Below are 21,085 nucleotides of genomic sequence, written 5' to 3' on the forward strand. Positions count from 1 at the left end.
TATCAATGGTATTACTAACCATCTGATGTTCCCTACGAGAGCACTTTTTGAGTCCGTCCCCGGCCAGCGCATATTTAACATCGTGTTCGACGTGGGGAGCGTCTCAATCACACTTTGTGGCGAAACAGAATCAGTACATTTATTGAAATCTTGCTTCTTGCGTTACAGACCAAAAGTCCAAGCAAGTATTCACTGAAGTTGCTTTTGGCGGACGAAAAAATATTTTAACATGCTTAAAAAGAGCCTTCGTAAACTAGGATGTAACATGCAGTAGGTTTCGTTTTTTTTATATTTACAACAATTTTTAGAGCGTAGCTACTAATCTTCACAAGCTTCCGCGGAGGCGTCAAAGCGATGTTGTGACCGGAGAGTGGCGAAGAACGGGCCTTAAATCCCCCGTAATGATTGCGATTCCAAAAATGCGAGAAGCGTGGAGAAACTGCGCCGCTATTGTACGCAGCGCTATAAAAAATGCACCTGATATGAAAATAAATCCACGCTCGCGATGAACCATCTGCCCATTTCTATACGCTTGCTTCTTTCTGGATGGGCCCAGTGTGTCTATTTCCTCTAATTATCCTTACGTAGCTTCAGTTTCCAGCACTGTGGCTCTTGCAAGCAATGTTTTTCTCCATTGCAACAGCTCTAAAACTCCGGAAATTCATTCTCACGCAGGTCGTCCGCGATGCTATTTTTGAAAGCGGTGCTCGTTACGGTGACGCTGCTTCTCATCATGGCGGTCTGTGTCGCCTTTATAATGTGTAAGTAACCCCTCTGTATAATCACAATTGCTCCCTCTCTTTCCTATCGTTTAAGGTCGGGGAAAGCAGATTTTTTGTTTTTATGAGTGCTGACTAGGGAAAAAAACAAATATTCGGAGGAGGCTTGTCACTGGCCCGTGTATCGAACAATCTTCAACAATGTCTGCAGAAAAGCAGCTTTGCGGCGTTGGTTTCTAGTTCGCTGTCGACAGCTCTAGCCTGCGTAGTGCTGAATTATTCCACGAAAAACGACTATTGTTGGCGCTGGCAACAGTATACTAAATTATATGTCCAGTTTAACTCCCTCCACCTCAGCGCAGGTTGCATGCTTCGCAAAGTGCTGAACCAACCAGGAAGCACGAACAGAAAGCCATCGTGGACATCAGTAGGATCGCGTGGAAGTGATTTGTAAAGGGGCTCTGAAACACCTTCCGAGGAAAGCATGTTAACTTACTACATCACTGCCTTGGGTTGTCATGAACACCTGAGCCAAATAATACACTTCTACGCGCAGCAGGCAACCCACATTCACGCTCGAAAGTTGGCGAACCCTTTCCGGCGACTTCTTTATGCTCGCAGCCTCCTCCGTCGCTTGTGCCAGCGTATACAAGTTGAGAGACGGCGGTTGGTTAGATTCTTTCAGTCGTCAGTCAGCTACCATGGCCGCGGCCTGCAAGCCTAGCTCCGGAGGGCCAGGAAGCTTCGCCCCTGGAGGTGGGGCCAGGGGAAGGAGCGCCATCCCTCCAGGGTGCAAAATGTGACCGCAGAAGAGGGAAAGACGCTAAGACACTGAAATTCAAATTTTATCTAACATATCTCTTCTTCTAAAAAGCGCATTAAAAAAATCTTGCTGTGCAATGTTCGGGAAGCGGAGTGCATAAACATCCCAGGCATAGCGCAACTTTATTAAAGCCCCTTTCAGAGCCCCTTTAAAGTAATATTGCTGCTGTGAGGGGCTGAACCATTGGCGATGGAAATTACGAAACTTAAATGTATGCTTCATTCGCAGCCGCCTTGTACTTTCTACTGTTTGTCGAACTGCAAGCCATTATTATTATTATTATTTTCGAACTTTCAGTTAGATATTTTTGCCCGTAATAAAGTTCCACCAGTGGCCGCATGTTTTTTTTTTTTCTTTCAGATTACCATCAAGACAAATCGAGCGGTGAGTGAACTGTGCATTTATTACGGAGCGAATTCGAGAGTTTCATACAAAGAATTGTGATCCAATCGTCCACAAAAGCACAGCTAGATTTCTCTGGCTGCATATGGAACCTTCAGTCGCACACTTGATATTCTGATATCACATTGCTGCAGCGCGATAACCGAGTTTGTTCATTTCCGCAATGTACTTACTAAACAAAATATTTGATGTAGACAGGATTTTTTCTCAAATCAGGTAAGTAAGCACTAGGATAGAATAAAGATGCTCTCAAGCTTGCCGATTGGCCAAATGATATGTAGTAGTTCAAAAATATCGCTCTTGCTTGCAATAACCGGCTTTTGCTTTCATGCATTTTCACATCAAGGAAATATTGCACACTACAAGTTCTTACTAATGCGATAATGGACCAATATCCGTTTACGTTTAAGTCTGTTTACTCTTAGAGCATGCACCACAAGAGCAATCTTAAATGCTCACACGCTAAGCTACACGTGAAGACAAAAACTGGAAGGAGGACAGGCTCGGGCTTATCGGTAGCTCCTGCAAGATGTTACGCCGCGAACAGCTTTGCGAGATGAAAGATGGAGAAGAGGACAGGATGAGCAAAAGACGAGAAGAAAAAGCAAGCGCAGTCGGGTGCAGCCTCCGTCCGATATGCGCTGTTTGGACATTTGGCTCAGCTACTTTCTTGGCCAGTCCCCAAAAAAGGACCTAGAAACGCGCATTTTCGCTGCTACCACCTTGTGTGATAGGCGCTGCTAAATTAATTTATTGTAAACTTACAAAGATCCTCTTTTCCTACTACAAAGGCCAAATTTTATACTAAGACAGGTTACACCAGCTTGGCGCATTTCGTCCTATCATCAGGACGTCTCAATATTCCGACTTTGAAATTTTCGATCGTAAACTGCGAACAAGAAACAACAGAGAGAAGTTGTTAGATGCATTCTTCATAAGTAAATGGGTTCAATGATGGCGGGCTGCTGTTATTCTTCTTTCAGACGATGATGACTTCAGCAAAATGGATCTCATAACCGAATTAGACACGGCAGTTGGGACCACAAGCCATGTCCCTGCGATTACAGACACTTCGATCACGAGGAAACCCACCACCGCCTCTACTACTCCCAGTAAGTAAAGCAAGGAGTGAAAAAAAACAAAAGAAAGACCAACAAATACATAATTGATTTATGTAAATTACCGCTGATGTGTGGCACAGCCGACCGCGGTATGGCGGGTTAAAAAGTCACATTATAAACACTTCTAGCCAACAAAAGTGTAAAAAGTTTAACATGAAGATATCCTATCCGATAGCGACTATAAGCAGTGCAAATTCGAAATATTAGAAGCTAGATACCCAAAAATGGGAAAAAGGAGAACAAAATTTCTCGTCGGGCGCACATAAATATTACAAAAATAAAATATTATCACCGACAAACGGGTGAAGAAATAGCCCAGGTTCTAATTAGACGAGGTGGGCGTGCCAGCCAGCAGGCAGCTCGAGCGAGGAAGACGACGATCTTCGATCACCTCGAATGCCCAAGGCTTGGCAAGTCCCTGCTTAAACAGTTCGGCCGCGGTACGGCGCCACTGATTGGTCGGACGGTGGCATTGCTCCCCCTTCCCCCTCTCTGAAGGGCACCGACTCGGTGCCGCAGCAATGGGCAGCACGAAGAGAAGGGACGCTGCATGTGTCCGGCGGCAGGTGTAGACATGCCTGTAGCGCTAGCGGGCGTGGTATGGCTTCATCCGTGCGACATGGACAACTTCGGAGGTCGGCCGTCTGGAGGAGCGAACTGTTCCTTGGGGAAGGACCTCATAGTTCACCTCACTTACTTTGCGGAGTACTTCGTAGGGGCCGAAATATCGGCGCAGAAGCTTTTCGGAGCGTCCACGCATGCGGATTAGGCTCCAAACCCAGACTTGTTCGCCGGGCTGGTAACTAACAGCTCTGTGGCGGAGGTTATAGCGGCGAGCGTCGTGGGCTTGCTGGTGCCGGATGCGCTGTCGAGCGAGTTGGCGGGCGGCCTCGGCGTGACGAACGAAGTGGTCAGCACCCACAACAGTTGAGATAGTACAAGTTGGAAGCAACATTGCATCCAGCATGGTGGTGGCTTCGCGACCATGCACTAAACGAAACGGAGTGAAACGCGTCGTTTCCTGTAGTGCAGTGTTATAGGCTAAAGTTACGTAAGGGAGTATGGCATCCCAGTTCCGGTGGTCTGCGTCAACATACATGGAGATCATGTCGGCGATCGTCTTGTTGAGCCGTTCGGTGAGTCCGTTCGTTTGAGGGTGGTAAGCGGTTGTTTTTCGGTGACTCGTGCCGCTAAGGCGCATAACCTCCTGTGTGAGGGCCGAGGTGAACGCCGTTCCCCTGTCAGTTATAACGACGAGGGGGGCACCATGACGAAGCACAATGTTTTGAACGAAAAAGTTCGCAATTTCGTCAGCGGTACCACGGGGAAGAGCTTTAGTTTCACAGTACCGGCTGAGGTAGTCGGTGGCCACCACAATGTAGCGGTTACCCAGCGAGGACTGCGGGAAGGGGCCGAGTAAGTCCATGCCGACTTGGTGGAAGGGGACTTGTGGCGGATCAATGTGCTGTAGTAGTCCGGCAGGCTTAGTCGGTGGCGTCTTGCGACGTTGGCACTCGCGGCAAGTTCGGACGTAACGCTGTACAACATCCGCAACCCTGGGCCAGTAGTACTTTTGGAGTATCCGCGCCAAAGTACGAGAAAAACCCAGGTGACCAGAAGATGGGTCATCATGGCACGCCTGCAGGACTTCTTCGCGCAAAGCCGCAGGTACGACGAGCAGATAGACAGCTTCCGTCGGGCGGTAGTTTTTCTTATACAGAACGCCATCGCGCAAACAGAATGACGACAGACCACGTGAGAAGAGTCGCAGGGGCGACTCTGCGCTTCCTTCAAGATACTCAATGAGAGGCCGGAGTTCATTGTCGTCTCTTTGGTGTTGAGTGAGGACGGACGTGGAGATGGCGCCGAGAAATACAGAATCGTCGTCGGGATCAGCTCGGTTGTCCTCGACAGGGGCACGAGACAGACAGTCGGCATCACTGTGCTTCCTACCGGACTTATAAACGATGGTGACATCGAACTCTTGAAGACGAAGGCTCCAGCGTGCAAGCCGCCCCGAGGGATCTTTCAGGTTCGCTAGCCAACACAGCGAATGGTGATCACTGACAACTCGAAATGGGCGGCCGTATAAATATGGACGAAATTTGGTCACTGCCCACACAATTGCCAGGCATTCTTTTTCAGTAGTGGAATAGTTCGCCTCCGAGCGTGACAAGGTGCGGCTTGCGTATGCGATTACGCGTTCGAGACCATCCTGCCACTGCACAAGGACCGCACCGAGGCCGATGTTGCTGGCGTCTGTGTGCAGTTCAGTGTCGGCTGACTCGTCGAAGTGGCCAAGGATGGGCGTACTTTGCAGACGACTGCGGAGATCTTCGAAGGCCTGTTGTTGCTCCTGGCCCCAGAAGAACGGTTCGGCATCTTTTGTGAGGCGGATGAGGGGCTCAGCAATCTGGGAGAAGTTCCGCACAAAACGCCGATAATAGGAGCAGAGGCCCAGAAAGCGGCGCACACTTCGCTTATCGGTTGGCATGGGAAAAGCAGCGACGGCGGTTGTCTTATCGGGATCAGGGCTTACCCCCTTAGCGCTCACGATGTGGCCCAGAAACTTCAACTCCTGGAAAGCGAAGTGACACTTTTCGGGCTTGAGGGAAAGACCGGCTGAACGAATGGCGGCGAACACGGTGCGCAGGCGCCTCAGGTGCTCTTCGAACGTAGCGGAGAAGATGACAACGTCATCCAGGTAGACGAGGCAGGACTGCCATTTTAGGTCGGCAAGCACGGTGTCCATCATTCTCTGGAAGGTGGCAGGAGCCGAGCACAGTCCGAAAGGGAGCACCCGGAATTCGTACAGACCATCCGGTGTAATAAAGGCGGTCTTTTCCCGGTCGCGCTCGTCCACCTCGATCTGCCAATAGCCACTACGTAAATCTAGTGACGAGAAATACGTGGCGTGGCGTAGCCTGTCCAGGGAGTCATCAATACGCGGCAGAGGATAAACGTCCTTTTTGGTGAATTTGTTGAGACGCCTGTAATCAACACAGAACCGTAGGGTGCCATCCTTTTTCGCCACAAGAACAACAGGCGATGCCCACGGGCTCGTCGACGGCTGTATCACGTCGTCCTGGAGCATTTCTTGAACTTGTCGGCGAATAGCGTCACGTTCCTTCGAAGAGACCCGATAAGGCGGCTGGTATAACGGTCGCTGGTTTGCGTCAACAATAATGCGATGCTTTGTGAGCGGAGTCTGCCTAACTTCAGAGGTCGAGGCAAAACAGTCGCGGAAAGAGTCGATAATGCTCTCCAGGCAGCGTTTCTGATGAGACGGGAGGTTCGGGTTGACGTCGGTCTTTATGGGAGTGGTCGGTGCCTCCACTGATGCCGGGATTTCGGACAACGCGTGCTGTCCCGCGAATTCACAAAGTTCTTCGAAATACGCAATAGCTGTTCTGCCAGGCAAACACTGAGGTTCAGAACCAAAATTGGTCACCAGAAGTTCGGTTCGCCCACTGTTCAATTCAATAATTCCGCGAGCAACACAGACTTGCCGACCAAGGAGCAGCGAGATGTTAGTTTCAGCGATGCCACGAGTGCTGGGGCTGTTATCGCACTCTACGGTAACAAACATGCTGGCTCTTGACGGGATTACTACCTGGTCGGCACAGACGCATAGCTTAGCCCTGCGTGGCTCGGTATCGTCGTCGACAGGGCCTTGGGTGGAAAACGACACGATGAGCTCCTGTATATTGATAACGGCACCGTACTCTTGAAGAAAATCCAAACCGAGTATGAGGTCCTTGGAGCAATCGGGTAACACAGCAAAGCAACCAGGGAAAGTAACTCCGCGGATCTGGATGCGCGAAGTGCAGACACCGATCGGAGTTACGACGTGGCCACCAGCTGTCCGGATCTGCGGCCCAGACCAAGGGGTCAGTACCTTCCTCAGGGCCGTGGCTAACCGACTACTCATTACAGAAAAATCGGCGCCGGTATCCACCAGTGCAGTAACGTCGTGGTTGTCAGCGGATACCGGAATTTCGGCAGAAACCAGTCGGCCGCAGCGCGTCGTTGAGGTCGTCGGGTCAGGTCGTCGTCGGTCGGAGCGTCGCGGTGAATCTTCGAATGGAGGCTCTTGACACGGTCCAGTAGCGGCGGCCCTACCCCCGGAGGACGCCGTCTTCAGTTTTCCCGACGAGGGGATGCACCTCTGAGCTGGCCAGAGGTCGATGGGCGGCCGGGCGAATAGAACCGCCTTGGGGATGGCGATCTGGACTGGCGCCGCTGCGGGGTCGAGGACTGCACGTTATCAGCCAGGTACAGCTCGATATCCCGTGGCCTTTCACCGTAGCGCGGTCGAGGTGCGTCAGGTGAAAACCCTCTTAAACCCATTCTGCGGTAGGGGCAGTGGCGGAGGATGTGCCCGGGCTCCCCGCAGTGGTAACAGAGCGGCCGATTGTTTGGCGTACGCCACACGTGCGCCACTCCTGCGGCACAGATGGTACTGCTGCGCTCGGGTACTGCAGTGATGGCACTGGCATGGGAACGACGGGGGAAAAGGCTGGCATCGCTGGCCCAGGACTTCGTAGTGCCTCGCTGTACGTCATAACAGAGGGCGCCGGGTGTGGAGCTGGGGGCGGCTGCACAGCTCGTCGGATTTCTACGTCCGTTACGGCAGCGACACTGGCCTGTGGAGCTTCCAAGCGAAGTTTCGCCAATTCCTCGCGCACAACGCTTCTTACAAGCTCCCGAAGCTCCTCGGCGGGCAGCGACGTAGGCGTGTACTGGGAAGCGGCTGCTACAGTAGCCTCACGTCCGTAGTGCGCGCCCCGTTCCTGCAGAGAGCGCTCAATACTCGTTGCCTCCCTTGTGAAGTCGGCCACTGTTCTTGGCGGGTCACGGACAAGTCCGGCAAATAGCTGTTCTTTTACGCCGCGCATTAAGTGGCGCACCTTCTTCGCCTCTGGCATAGCGGGGTCGGCCCGATTGAATAGACGCGTCATGTCCTCGACGAACATCGCGACGCTCTCGTTGGACTGCTGGGACCTCGAGTGCAGAGCGCGTTCAGCCTTTTCTTTTCGTTCGCTGGTGGTAAACGTCGCTAGGAGTTCTTGACGAAACACTTCCCAGGTGGTAAAGGAGGCTTCGTGATTTTTTTACCATGTTTTGGCTGAGTCCTGCAGCGCAAAGTAGACATTGCGCAATTTGCGCTCGCCGTCCCATTCGTTGAAGCCCACCACTCGGTCAAAGCTGGCCAACCAGTCTTCTACGTCCTCGAACCTGTCCCCGTGGAACGGCGGCGGCGTCCGAGGTGCCTGAAGGACGAATGGCGGGGCATTCCCGGAATGCTGAGTCGTCTGGCTAGCCACGGTTGAGGTCATTGCTCTTACCGCCCTTACCGGCGCGATCAGTTGGCTGAACTCCGGTTGTAGGCCTCGCAGACGGCGGCTGGCTTTGTGGACGGGTGTTGTGTCCACGCGTGGAGAACAGGTGTCGAGAGTGTCCTCGCAATCCTCGCAATAAGTTGCGAGAGTGTCCTCGCAATAAGGTTCTCTCTTTTTTCTTGAACAATTCGCCTCATTATTTTTACATGCGTACTAAACCTTCCTTGCCGACGATGCAGTGTCCATGGGACGTATTTTGCAACTATTCGTTCTCATTTGCTACCCTCTTCCTTGTTGTGTAATTGCCTTTTATGTAGAAGTAATAACTCAGACACCGTGACTGGCCTCAGTGCTGGGAAATCACGATTAAAGAATGCTCACTCATTATAAAGACGATAGGAGATACGATGAGCCGAAAAACTGCGGAGATACGTTATCGTAGAAATGCGTACGAACAGTCCTAAGAAAAAACCTGGTCTCCGTCCCGCTGTCTAATGTATTTGCCAGTGCAACGGCTCCATACCTAACTAATTAACGTACGGTTGGTATGGTACTTTATGTGGAATGTCCGAAAGCTTCCCGTTATTTATGTGAGACGCCGTAGCGGTATGTTTCGTATTAATTTTCAGAATTTGGCGTTCTTTAATGTCCTCTAACATCACATAATACAAACACCCGCAGCCTTGTGCTCAGGTCCCGAACGATATCGGCACTGAGCCATTGTAGGGGTTGTAATAACGAAACAACCTTGCGTACCAGCGCTTGCGAACTACTATGTGATGTTATTCTCTGGCCCGCCACCTAAAGTGCTTGGAAGCGCGGAACAAAATTGCACCCTTACAAATCACGAACACACGTTCTCTACACCTACAGAGAACTTTGTTAAACATGCCACTGACCAGCGCACGGGGTATTTGCAAGCAAAGTGACGCGACACCCTAAAAATTGCCGAAGAAATTTACTTACAGGGGTTTACTTACCATAGTTTCGTCAACCCAGCTACTCGCCCGCACCTCAGAATGATGAATTAAAAAGTTTTTGATGAATTAAACATAATGCCCTTCACCAATGTACGTGAGTACAAAACGGCCATTTTAGTCCACCAGATAATTAGCACGAACTCTCCACATCCTTTTTCCATATTCATCTCTCCTAAACGTGACACTAGGCAGGCACAGCATAATAATTTTAATTTACCCATAGCTCACAACATATACGGGCGGCGCTCAATATCTTTTATCGGGGCTAAAATATGGAATACCGTTCCGTGTTACATGAAATACACGTCCAACTTTGTTTCTAAACTAAAACGGCACTATCTTCATAAACAATCTGATGCACCAAGATAAACACGTGTTGCTGTTCATAGCACTGCTTCATATAGTGAATGTTTAACTCTGACAATGTTTGTAATGGATCCAGCACTAGCCTTAGCGGCTAAGGATCCAGATGACTACACAGCAATTTCGGTATCAATTTCTGCGTGAATAAATGTTCTGATTCTGATAAGAAATTTTGTGACACTGCATCTCACCAAATTGCGAGCCGACCTTAGCTAAGGTTTGTGGACATGGCGACTCGCCCGCAAAAAGAACAACATATACTCCGCGAAAGTATCCATTGCCTTCAATTTTCGCGGTCTAACTTGCCCTGCGCGCAGCCACGACGACGACGACAACGACGACAAAGCCTAAGACGATGATCTGCACCGTGAGCGAGACTCTGCGCATTGAGGATTCCATCACGGAAGGAATATGCGACTACGCCGTGTTCTCTGACCTGGCGGTGGTGCGCGGCGACCTCAAGCCAGTCCAGGGAAAGCATGCATGGGAAGTCTTCAAAAGGGTGAGCTCGTGCTATTTGTTTGCACTGACCTCAAAGGGGGCGCGCTTTGAGGTCGTGCACATTCTGACACAAGCGTAAGCCCCGGACGACTCCCGCGCAGCTACACACTTAAAACAACACAGAAGAGATTTTTTTTTTTTTTTTGCTAGGTCCTCCTCCGTCCAGGAGAGGCCGCCGCCTGTCCGTTCATCTACTTGTTTTTCTGGTGGCACATGAATGTAGAGAACACAGCGCCAACGGCCAAAAATGCTCCCGAGAACAAAGAAAACAGCTTAAATTTATGAAAAGCTTGAAGAAAACTGAGGGAAAACATTTCCAAAATAAATTTTGCTGACCGTATTGCATCTTAGAAATCGATTGACCGATGGTAGTTAGATCTTCTAACAGGACTTTCATTGCTCTGAATGTAGTATTTAAACCTAGAAAAAACCAAGGAAGCTGATTCAACCATATTTTGCAGTGGCTTTACCTAGATTTAGCTATGACTTGGGATGTTTGAGACAGATCAGGAGAAAAGACAGGCGCAGGCAGGCCTTCCTTGTTGCTTTTCATCTGCTGTCCATGATTATGTTTTACTTCGCAAAGCATTAAAAGACGTTAACTGGCTCCGCACAATGTTCATTATTTCGCAAATGCTCAGCACTAACTACGGTGATCAGCAGATTCATATTTCCATTTTGGCCTTCGGCCCGCAGACCATACACCAGTACCCCCGCACTGATTCGCTAGTACTATTTTCTTCACGCGGAGTTTTTCGACGCTAGGCAGCCTCGCATGCCTGTGGGTTCGTCAAATTGCCGAAGAAACGACTTGTTTCGGGAGCTTGCAATGGTGGCGATTACTGAAAAATAACTAAATAGTATCATAGTATGGTGGCGGAGGAACGATGGGCCCGGTGAGAGCACAGCACTCTACTTCTTTGCCTATTTAGGATAGTTGCAGATAATTCCCGGCTAAGAAAATTAAAATGCTCCGGTCTTATCCCGCTGAGCATCTTCCCTGCAAAGTGCGGCAATAAGCCTTTATTCCTTTGTTATCTTTTTTTCCGCAGGCGGTGGCCATTTCGCAGAAGACGATAGGTGGCGTGAGCTTCTCATCTCATCTTGCCTCTCAACGCGAAGGCACGCTTCAACAGCTTCTGACCTTAGATACCTCCAGATTGGAGGAGCTCATCGTCACTCAGAAAATGATTGCCTTGGGCACGCTGGGCCTCAGCCGTGACTCAGCACCTGTCGTGCACTTATTTCTAAAGACCTTCGAGGTGACGTTCCTCCTTAAATTGTCATTATAACAATACAGAATAATTGTTGCTTGCTTTCATCATCATTTATTTGACCCTTAAAGGCCCCTGGGGGGGGGGGGGGGGGTATTACATAAGGGGGGGGGGGGGGGGAGTAGTACATTCAAGATTACTCACATTGGTGGGGTATAAAAGCTTTTAGCTTTTATACTCATCCGATATCTATGCAGAAGTAATTTCACGCTTCTGGGCGAATTCACCTGAATCACGCATGGTTAACGGTCGCGAACGCAGATTTTTTGAAACGTCGAAAGAAGAGATCCTTTTTTTGTCATTATACGAGGGGGTACCCAAAAGAAACCGGACTAAATTTTTGAATCGGCACAGCTTCTGTGGCACCGCGTTTTGCCGCTAGGAGTGCATAGAACGAACATTTCAGAGTCAGTAAGCCGAGTGCCGTCGCTGAAGGAGGTCAGACTAGTTTAGGCAGAGTTTTAGAGCGACGACTGTTTTGTGTGAGAGTCGTTTTTGCAATGGCTGATTTTCGTGAACAGCCTGCGCCGGTGAAATTCAGATTTTTTCTCGGAAAAAGTGGAACGGAAACTCTTGAAATATTCAGAAAGATGTTCACGGACGATGATATGGGGACAACTCAAGTGTTCCTGAATTAAATCCTGAATCAAAGCAACAGTCATGCCAATGGAAAACTTCAAATTCACCTCGCCTCAAGAAAGCTCCTCAGGTGAAACCAAACCTCAAAACAATGCTGATTTGTTTTTTCGACGTGAGAGGAGTCGTCCATTCAGAATTTGTTCCGCAGGGTCAGACCGTTAACCAGGCTTTCTGCTTGGATGTTTTGAAAAGATTGGGCAACAGCGTTCGGTGGAAGCGCCCTGATTTGTGGCAGACGGGTGACTGGTTTTTCCACCATGGCAATGCCCCTGCTCACACAGTCCTGTCTCTACGACAAATTCGGACCAAAAATGGCATGACCTCTGTTACTCAACACTCATACTCACCCGACCTTGCCACGTGCTACTTTCTTTGTTTCGTAGGATGAAAAGACAGGTGAATGGAAAGCGCTTCTCTGATGTTGCTGAGGTGAAGAAAAAAACGACGCAGGGACTGTCAAGCATCACAAAGATGAATTTATACCATGTTTTGAAAAATGGAATGAAAGATTCAACAAGCGTATCATTGCAAGTGGAGAGTACTTTGCAGGATATTGAAGGTCTGTGCTGAAAATGTGAACAAATAAGTTCAAACAAAAATAAGTCCGGTTTATTTTGGGTACCCCCTCGTAAACAGCGAAAAGAAGCCATGAAGTAATATGTTCAGTCAAGCACAGTAATTCAGTCACTCGTCAGATTGGATGGATGGTATTTTTGGTAACCTTGTGTAAGTAACAAAATCAGCCAGTTTCCTGCATTCTTTGACATGAGATTTAGCCAACACTCCCGCCATGCGATAATTAACTGGCATCTCGGGAGTTTTCTGTACTGGGAACAGGAACGAGTCGCTTAAATACTTTCTCCTAGGCGATATGAGCAACGATGGCAAGCCTGTTATGTAACTGCATTTCTTGGATCGTGGCTTCATTTAAATACGTGTAATCGACAAATAGCTCCGAGTGACCTATTCCTTATTTAACTCTGCCGCTCCACTCTCTATGTCTTTCCTTAGGCGGCGTATTATCCATAACGACCAAGTTTTGCGTTCTGTAAGCATTCGAAGTGACCCGCTGGTAGACACTTTCAGAACAGATCTATTTCCTATCGCAGTACTAACTACGACTCAGAGGTCAGGCAATTTATTCCATTTATCTGTTTATTTCAAATACAGCAGACCAGGCATGGTCCTAGAAGCATAGGCGCTGAATAATCTCTTCTATGTTTGCCAAAAATAAACCGAACAGCTTTTCCTCGCACATGCTCGACTTGCAGGATAACTTTTTTGTTCTGCTGGTCCCATACTACTGCCGCGTATTCAAGTTTAGCTCGTACGCAGTTGTTATATGCCAGATGCTTAGTATAACATCTTTCCGTGGCAAATATTAAAAAATTAAAAAATCCCCTGTGCCCCTTGGTTTATGTGGCTGTTGGCTTCTGTCATATTTATAACGAGCCCCTCATTCCTCTTCCCTTGTTTGCTTAATTGCTTAGCGAGGGCCTCGGCTCTGGCAGCCTTGACGCCATAGGAAGCATAAGAGGGTTCTCACACAGCTTCCACCATCGCCGTTCGATGGCGTTGTACGTCACACCAGCGGTAACTCAGGACGTTCTACGTCCGCCGCTTAAAGGGCAGCTGCAGCACTTTTTTGAGAATTTCGCGATATTCACGGATTCAAATCTTTATAGGCTGTGGGTAAAGCATGCCAAGTGTTTTCGCACCAGCATTTAAAATAGTGACGTAATCAACGATTGAAATTTGCGCTTCTCCTAAATGCATCGGAGGAGTGCAGGAAAACTCAGCGTGACGTCACGGAAGGTATGATTTCAAATTACCGCTGTCGTCAGCCACACCCTGCCCTGACGCGTTAGACGCTGCCAAACAACTCTCGCCAGGGTTCGCCTTCGGTGGCGTTGGATTTTTTCCTTCAAAGCAGGCGTTTGTGTGTTGGAAATGTACCGATACCTTCGATGACGTCATCATGCGCCCCCCACTTGGCGTTGTGCGCTGCGGAGAAGCTTGAAGGGCGTCCATGTTTTAATCGGCGATTACGTCACTATTTCAAGTGCTAGCCCAAAAAGACTTCGCATGCTTTAACTCCAAGTTTCACACATTCGACCCTGTTAAGCTCGTTGATTTCTAAAACCTAAGCAGTTTCCCTTTAAGAACGTGGGTGGCGTTGATGAACACTCTCAAGGTTAGGTTATTTGTTAAACATAAATACCCTTGAAAGCAGAAGATTTGACAGCCGTCGCCGTAGCTCAGAGGTAGAGCACCGGCGCGTAATTCGGAGGTCGTGGGTTCGGATCCCACCGGCGGCATGTGGTTGTTTTTTCTTCTGCTTTTCTAATCAATTACCTTTAAGCGACAACATATTCATTAATATTCTAAATTGATCAGCACCACAAAATAAATAAATTAATTAAAAATTTCCTCTGTGCCCCTTGGTTTCTGTGGCTGTTGGCTTCTGTCATATTTATAACGAGCCCCTCATTCCCCTTCCCTTGTTTGCTTAGCGGCCGATAATGTGAGGTCTGTTTGAAGAATTTAGCCAAGCGCAATGTTTTTCTGTGTCCAATCGCGATTATAATTATCATACCACTGGCTGAAATCGATACAACGCGCGCTTCCACCGTTCATTCACAAACTGTTCTCCCGGCCTACCAGGATTCCCAATTAAGCCTGTGGTCGCTTTCTGCAACTTTAGCATGACTGCGATGTTGCAGCGAAACAGTACTCCAAAGCGAGTTTCGTCTTTCATGAACGCAGTACCTGCGAGCCGCTCTGGAAGACAGACCAGGATCAATCACTTTCCTCGGCGCATGGATAATCACAGCACACGACGCCCGGTCTTTCGCGAATAGCCTGGGCAAGGCACAGTAAGTTCCGTGATCTCTTACGTGTCTCCTGGCTGTTTCTGCGTACTATAAAGTTGACAACAAGGTTTCCTTTCTGCTTGGTATCCCTCTTCCTGTACGCAGCTCTTTTAAGCTATTTCGTGTTTAAATATGTGCCGACCCTTTTAAATGAGAGACGTGGAGGCAGACTGGGCAATTGTGTTTAAAAATGCAAGCTTCTATTCTGTTAGGCTGTGTTTTTTAAACGCTCTGAGCTCAGTGACATTTTGTGGTGCCACAAAAGATAAGTAAAAAAGTAAACACGGAGCCTTTGCGGAATAGATTCATATTGCGCCATGACTTTTGCTTGTGTTTTTGCATTTTCTTGCTTCTTCTGCTGTTCGCCAGGGTTGATAGCGCTTCGTCTGTGTCTCTTCTGACTCCGTCCCGTCCTTGCGCAGTTTCGCACTTATTTACTATGCACCAACCAAATGAATTCCCTCTTTGCTGAATTTGCTGAATTTATTGTCCAACGGTCTCTATTATCGGGCCGTTTTGTCTACAGTCATTCCTGCTTATTATCGACGACATCCCTTGGCCTACCTTAGGAGCGGTATTTGACACCCTGAACTCACCCATTGCTGTTCTTTTCTTCCCCTTTTTTTCTCCTTAGCGGTTCCGTTTTTCTTTGGGTGTGTGTGTGTGGGGGGGGGGGGGGGGGGGGAGGGGGCAGGAGGTGTTGCGACCCGCGCATGTGTCGACTCGTGACTGAGCATGATGCATCCGGGGGATTTTTGCTGCGTACGCCACAGCTGCTGCCAGCGCAGCAGTTGCGCCTATATGAGCAGTCCTCTCTGGGCGACTACGTGCGGCTGTGTGTATGCGTGCATTCCTTTTTAAGGCGTAAGCCTTTAATGCCTCATACTGACGTTAGCAGACGCGTCGGCAGCCGTGTCGACAGATTTGTCCATGTTTCAGAGTCACTACTTAAAAAAAACTACGGCGAGGGTGGGAATCGAACCAGGGCCTTTGGCATTTGAAGCGGAGACGCTACAACTCCGTCACGAAGGCTCAAGGTTCGAGCACGAATAAAGGTGCATCTAGTGAATGCATGGGTTTCAGAAATAAAATAAAAGGAATAAAGAAATATATTCAAGAAAATAAAAATTAAAAAATTCAAATAAGAAAATAAACAAAAATAAAATAAAATAAACATAAGATATGAAGATAATAATAAAAACAATGAAATAGGAAAAGGAGCAAAAATAAAAATAAATAAAAACAATACAAAATAAAAAGTAAATAAAAACAAATAGTGCCCCAGGAAACGCTTTCGCCTTGTAGCACTTTAGAGAGCCAAATTGCCCCTTGAAATTTTTTTTTTTTGTACACGTTTCCTTTCAGTAAAATGGTACCTTTAGGTCACTCTTTCTGCCTTCGCCTGTCTCCTTCAAAGACCAAGCAAGCAACCACATTTTACAGACTAAATGGCTACCACCACGAGATGTGGACCAAGATTTCATGGGTGTCTTAGGTTGCCCAGCTGCAGGAGAGAGTCAGTGATCTTTTCATCTACTGACATCTGATGCTACTCTACCGAGAGACGTTTACTTCACGAACACTATGATAAGCACCAATTCTACTGTTGTGAATACAAAGGCACTCAAAACTTCTGTTTATCAGTCGGATCTAAATGTAAAGTTCGCCAAACGAATCGGCTAACTCAAATAACATTCGTTCGACAACAGGAGATTTTGCTGGCCCAGTTCGCGCATCAGCCATGGGCTCAAGAGTAGTTGCACGACCAAAAAAAAATAAAAAGCGAAGACGACCTGCGTTTTAGGCAAACAGTATGTTGTTTGGAAGAGACTTGTATTGATCTAGTTTTGCTTTCTTTCTTTTCAGGGACATTGACTTCATCATAATACAGACCCATATAACAGTGACGGCGCTAAAAGGGCCTTGTCGCGCCCACATGATTAGCCAGGCGGATGAAGGCGATGAAGTACCGAATTTCGTAAGTAAAAATAGCGCCCACAAGCCCTATACGAGGAAGGATTACGCCATTTTACTGCATGTTACTTCCCGCCGCATGTTATCGGTTATTCATATACCTTAGCCTTGCTATATCGAATGAAGGATCGACCTGTTTTTTGGAAAGATAACCTGACAGTATGCCACGGTCGTGCCATATATCAAGTTTTTGAAGAATCTTCAGAATATAATGCGCATTATACATAGCGCTTACAGATTACGAGCAAGCTTTTGATTCATGTGAAGAAAAAGCAGTCATGTTGGCATTTTGTAACCACAGCTTTCACGAAAGCAATGCAGACATGCTCTTATGTTTTTGTTTTTTGTTTTGTTTTGTTTTTGTTACCAACTGATACAGTTCTCATTTGTACTTTCTTGGGTAATAACTGAGTGGTCTTTCTGTACAATACTTGTCTACATATACTCTTTCAGTCGATTAATTTTTTTTTTCTGTTGGCCATTATGAATCGAGGGCCCCACTGCAGACCCCAATTGTTGCTACCCTCCTCTGCACACGTCAACGCGTGCGTTATCCGTACTCAATGCATTTTGATATCAACTGACTTAGAATGTCGCTAGAGGCTTGCCCAAGAGACATCGACATTTATTGCATTATTTTGCGAAATGCAATGCAGTGTTCGTAATGCATTTCTATCGAACGCACAGTCGGTAGCCAAGGAGGTGATGACGCAACTGCGCGGGCATGCCATCGGAAGTCCCCGACTGATGCTCTCGTCCACCATGGCCGTGATGGGGTACTCGGGGGCTAAGGGCGGCCCCTCGGTGAACTTCGACAGGAGGGAGTGCGAGCGGACCTTCGTGGTCGACATCGACGCAGTATGCCGCAGCACGCTGGGAGACCTGCGCAACAACTACGTGAAACGTGACATGTCCACTTACATCTCCTTCAAGCAGTATGGAATCGCCTATATGTTCGCCTTCGAGAGCAAAGAATCACTCAGGGACAAGGTGAGACATTGTGTCCTCGCCGTAACAAAATTAGGAACAGATGGATGTCATCCAGCTGTTCACCAGGTCATTAACAATGAAATTTCAGTGAGGTACTCTCTCGATCGTAAACGGTATTGGCGTAGTAGGCCGTAAACGAAAGATTTCCATTCACCAATCAGCTATTCAGTATGACGCTCTCGTGAGCAGGGACCCTCTTCGTGCCAGGAGGAAGAATGAGGTCTCAGAGTTTCGATTTGTAGATCAGAAGCTCGTGCACGTGAAAGCTATGGTATTTCAAATATAATATTGGATTATGCTAAACCAGAAACGTTTTCTCGCTCAAGTGTGCGCTTTTGGGTACGGTTAATGCAGCCTCAACTGTTCCCACTTCCTGCCTCTTCTTCACGAGGCATTGGAGTAAGAGTCAGCACTTATGCTTGACACTGCTTAAACGAGAGGAGCTTATGAGTCGCATGCGCCACTGATTAAATCTTCAAAAATATGCCTTCATTTTTGTGTATTTTTGTCTGCAGCGCAAGAGTTTACGAGTTGGCACTGCATTTAGTAATGATTCTTGAGTGTATGTAGGAGTCTTCAATAACAACCCTTGATGTACTATCAGTGTTATAGGGAGCACGAACAGCTTAACCAAAATGTGAACATAAAAACGCAAAAAACGTTGCTGCTGGAGAAAAAATGCATGGTGAGGGGTATACAGAGCCCTTCTGGCCAAAGAGTGGTTTTGGACTTTTCAAGCGAAGTTCAATAGCACTAGTAGCGAAATCTCGTTTTGCTCCTTTCCTTTAAACTGTTCTGATTCATTTAATTTCATTCAATTCACTTCATTTAATATAAGTAGTACTTTGTGAACTTCTGTATCTTATCCGCTTTTTCCACAGCCTTGATTGCTCTAGAAGTGCGAAGCGTGCCATAGTTTTGGCCGTAGCTTGTGTGCGGCTTTGCGTGTGTACGTAAACGTTCTTCGCTCGAAAAAGCCGACCTGCGTTTGCAGGCAAAAGAGTTTGCGAACCTGACGGACGGCTGGGCCTTCTTCGATGTGCACAGGGATATCTACTGGCCATGCCGCAGCGGCCGCGCGTACGAGCGACTCAAGCTCGGAATCTCCGAAATGCGGCGCCCAACAACCTTGTGATTAAAGCCTTTATCACCGCAGCTGCAGTTCGACTGACAATGCATCGCGCTCGAAACGCATGTCCTGGGAAGCACACGCTGCGTTACAATTCATAACTTGCACCAGTGGGGACATACATTTATCTGTCCAGGTGCCCAGTTCTTGTCCCGACAGCAGATGTCTAGTGAATCTTTGTGTTTGCCGCTCACGAAACTTACTGGAGTAGCCATTTGATGGAACGCACAAACTATCTTTAATTATTTCCCCCTAGACATTTGCAATGGCCCGAGTACGCTTTAGGTCTAAGCTTTTCTTGACGTTTGCAACGGCCGCAGTATGCTTGAGGTCTAAGCTTGTTTTGCACCATATCAAAGAATTTTAGCGGATGCATCAAGTTTGTCGACCTTCATGTGATGCGTTAACAAACTTGATGCATCCACTAAAATCCTTTGATATGGTGCAAAACAAGCTTAGACCTCAAGCATACTGCGGCCGTTGCCAGTTTGTCGACCTTCATGTGATGCGCTACGATGGAGGCGAAATTCTGGAGGACCGTGTGCTGTGCGATGTCAGTGCACGTTACCCAGGTGTTCGAAATTTCCGGAGCCCTTCACTACGTCGTCCCTCATAGCCTGAGTTGCTTCGGGACGTGAAACCCCAATAAACCAAACCAATCATGTGATGCGTTCAAGCACCGCGGACTTCCCTTCAATTTCAGTTTGGGGAGTGATATCCTGCATCGAAAGTCACGTTTAAAAACAAATGTTTTTCTTAGCATACCTCCTGCACCAGGTCTCAAGATGGCATGGCCAGCCACCGCTGGTACATGTCACGTGCTGCTACATTGGATCATGCTTTCCAGTGAGGGCGGTGCCTTGAAAACATGAGGCGGCCATTTGGGATCCTGAACAAGCCTACGTTATCAATATTGTGACGAAGACGACGAAGCTGGCAGTGGCGCGGGATGGAGCGCTCGCGCTAGGCCAGCGGCCATTAAATCATCTCTTATCCATCGTTCACCACGCCTCATTCTTCGGCTGGCCGCCACGTTACATTTAGTGTGAGGTGCTGGGGTCCCTTCATCGCCATCATGGTCCCGGAGCTTCGGTGTCCTGCGCCTGCCATGGACGTCGGCTGTGAGTGCCTGGTCCCCGCCGCCCGGCCATGCCCCAGCCCGCCTGACCTGAACCGACCTCGCCGCTCACCCCAGCCCCGTCCCCCGCCCGGACCACAATACACGACGACCCAAGACCCGACCGACCCAAGACCCACACGCGAAGACACCGCCCCCCTGCCCCTGCCGTCCGGTGCGTCCACGGACCTCGGCCGTCGGCTCCTGGCACCCTCCGGCCCGGTTGCTTCCTGGACCGGGACTCATCCTTCGATCATCTCATCCACTGTGGAGGCCAGCACCTCACCACTTTCTCCTTTCCGTCCCACCATCCTCTGAAGCTCATCACCATTTTGTGCGTCTCTGTCACCGATCGGGACGATCGCTCGGTGGCCCTGGGAAGTGTGACGAAGACGACGAAGCTGGCAATGGCGCGGGACGGAGCGCTCGCGCTAGGCCAGCGGCCATTAAATCATCTCTTATCCATCGTTCACCACGCCTCATTCTTCGGCTGGCCGCCACGTTACAATATCATCGAATCATTGCAGAACTGTGCTGTTCGCCTCACATTTTCAGACTACTCACCGTTCACAAGCTTTACAGCATTAAAAAAAAGTGCTCAACTGGAAGATTTGGCACATCGCCGTACACTTGCTCGTTTAACACTTTTCTATTAGCTTTATCACCACCCATCCCTTCTAAGTGATTTGTTTCAGTCACCTCATGCCATCTTTCCACGCCGCGATCATTATTTCAAAATTAAACGAAGTGTCATTCATCGTCTTACGCCAATTCATTCATTGCTCGTACTATCTTTGGAGGGAATCGTTTACCATCAGTCATCGCCACAGAAACTGAC

The 21,085-nt window shown here is 48.3% G+C and overlaps 1 protein-coding gene across 1 annotated transcript; it reads left to right on the forward strand.

Annotated features, from left to right (window-relative positions):
• The first annotated feature begins 1,420 nt into the window (after window positions 1-1,420).
• On the forward strand, window positions 1,421-19,136 carry LOC149340235 (uncharacterized). The gene is made up of 7 exons (XM_089551075.1): window positions 1,421-1,475; window positions 10,068-10,252; window positions 11,304-11,513; window positions 14,931-15,040; window positions 16,904-17,015; window positions 17,699-18,001; window positions 18,996-19,136. Exons 1-7 carry the CDS (start codon window positions 1,421-1,423, stop codon window positions 19,134-19,136), a joined length of 1,116 nt encoding a protein of 371 aa, XP_089407201.1.
• Window positions 19,137-21,085: the final 1,949 nt, after the last annotated feature.

Source organism: Amblyomma mixtum, chromosome 6, assembly GCF_055824585.1.
Source record: "Amblyomma mixtum isolate Tamu chromosome 6, ASM5582458v1, whole genome shotgun sequence".
Classification (NCBI taxonomy): Eukaryota; Metazoa; Arthropoda; class Arachnida; order Ixodida; family Ixodidae; genus Amblyomma; species Amblyomma mixtum.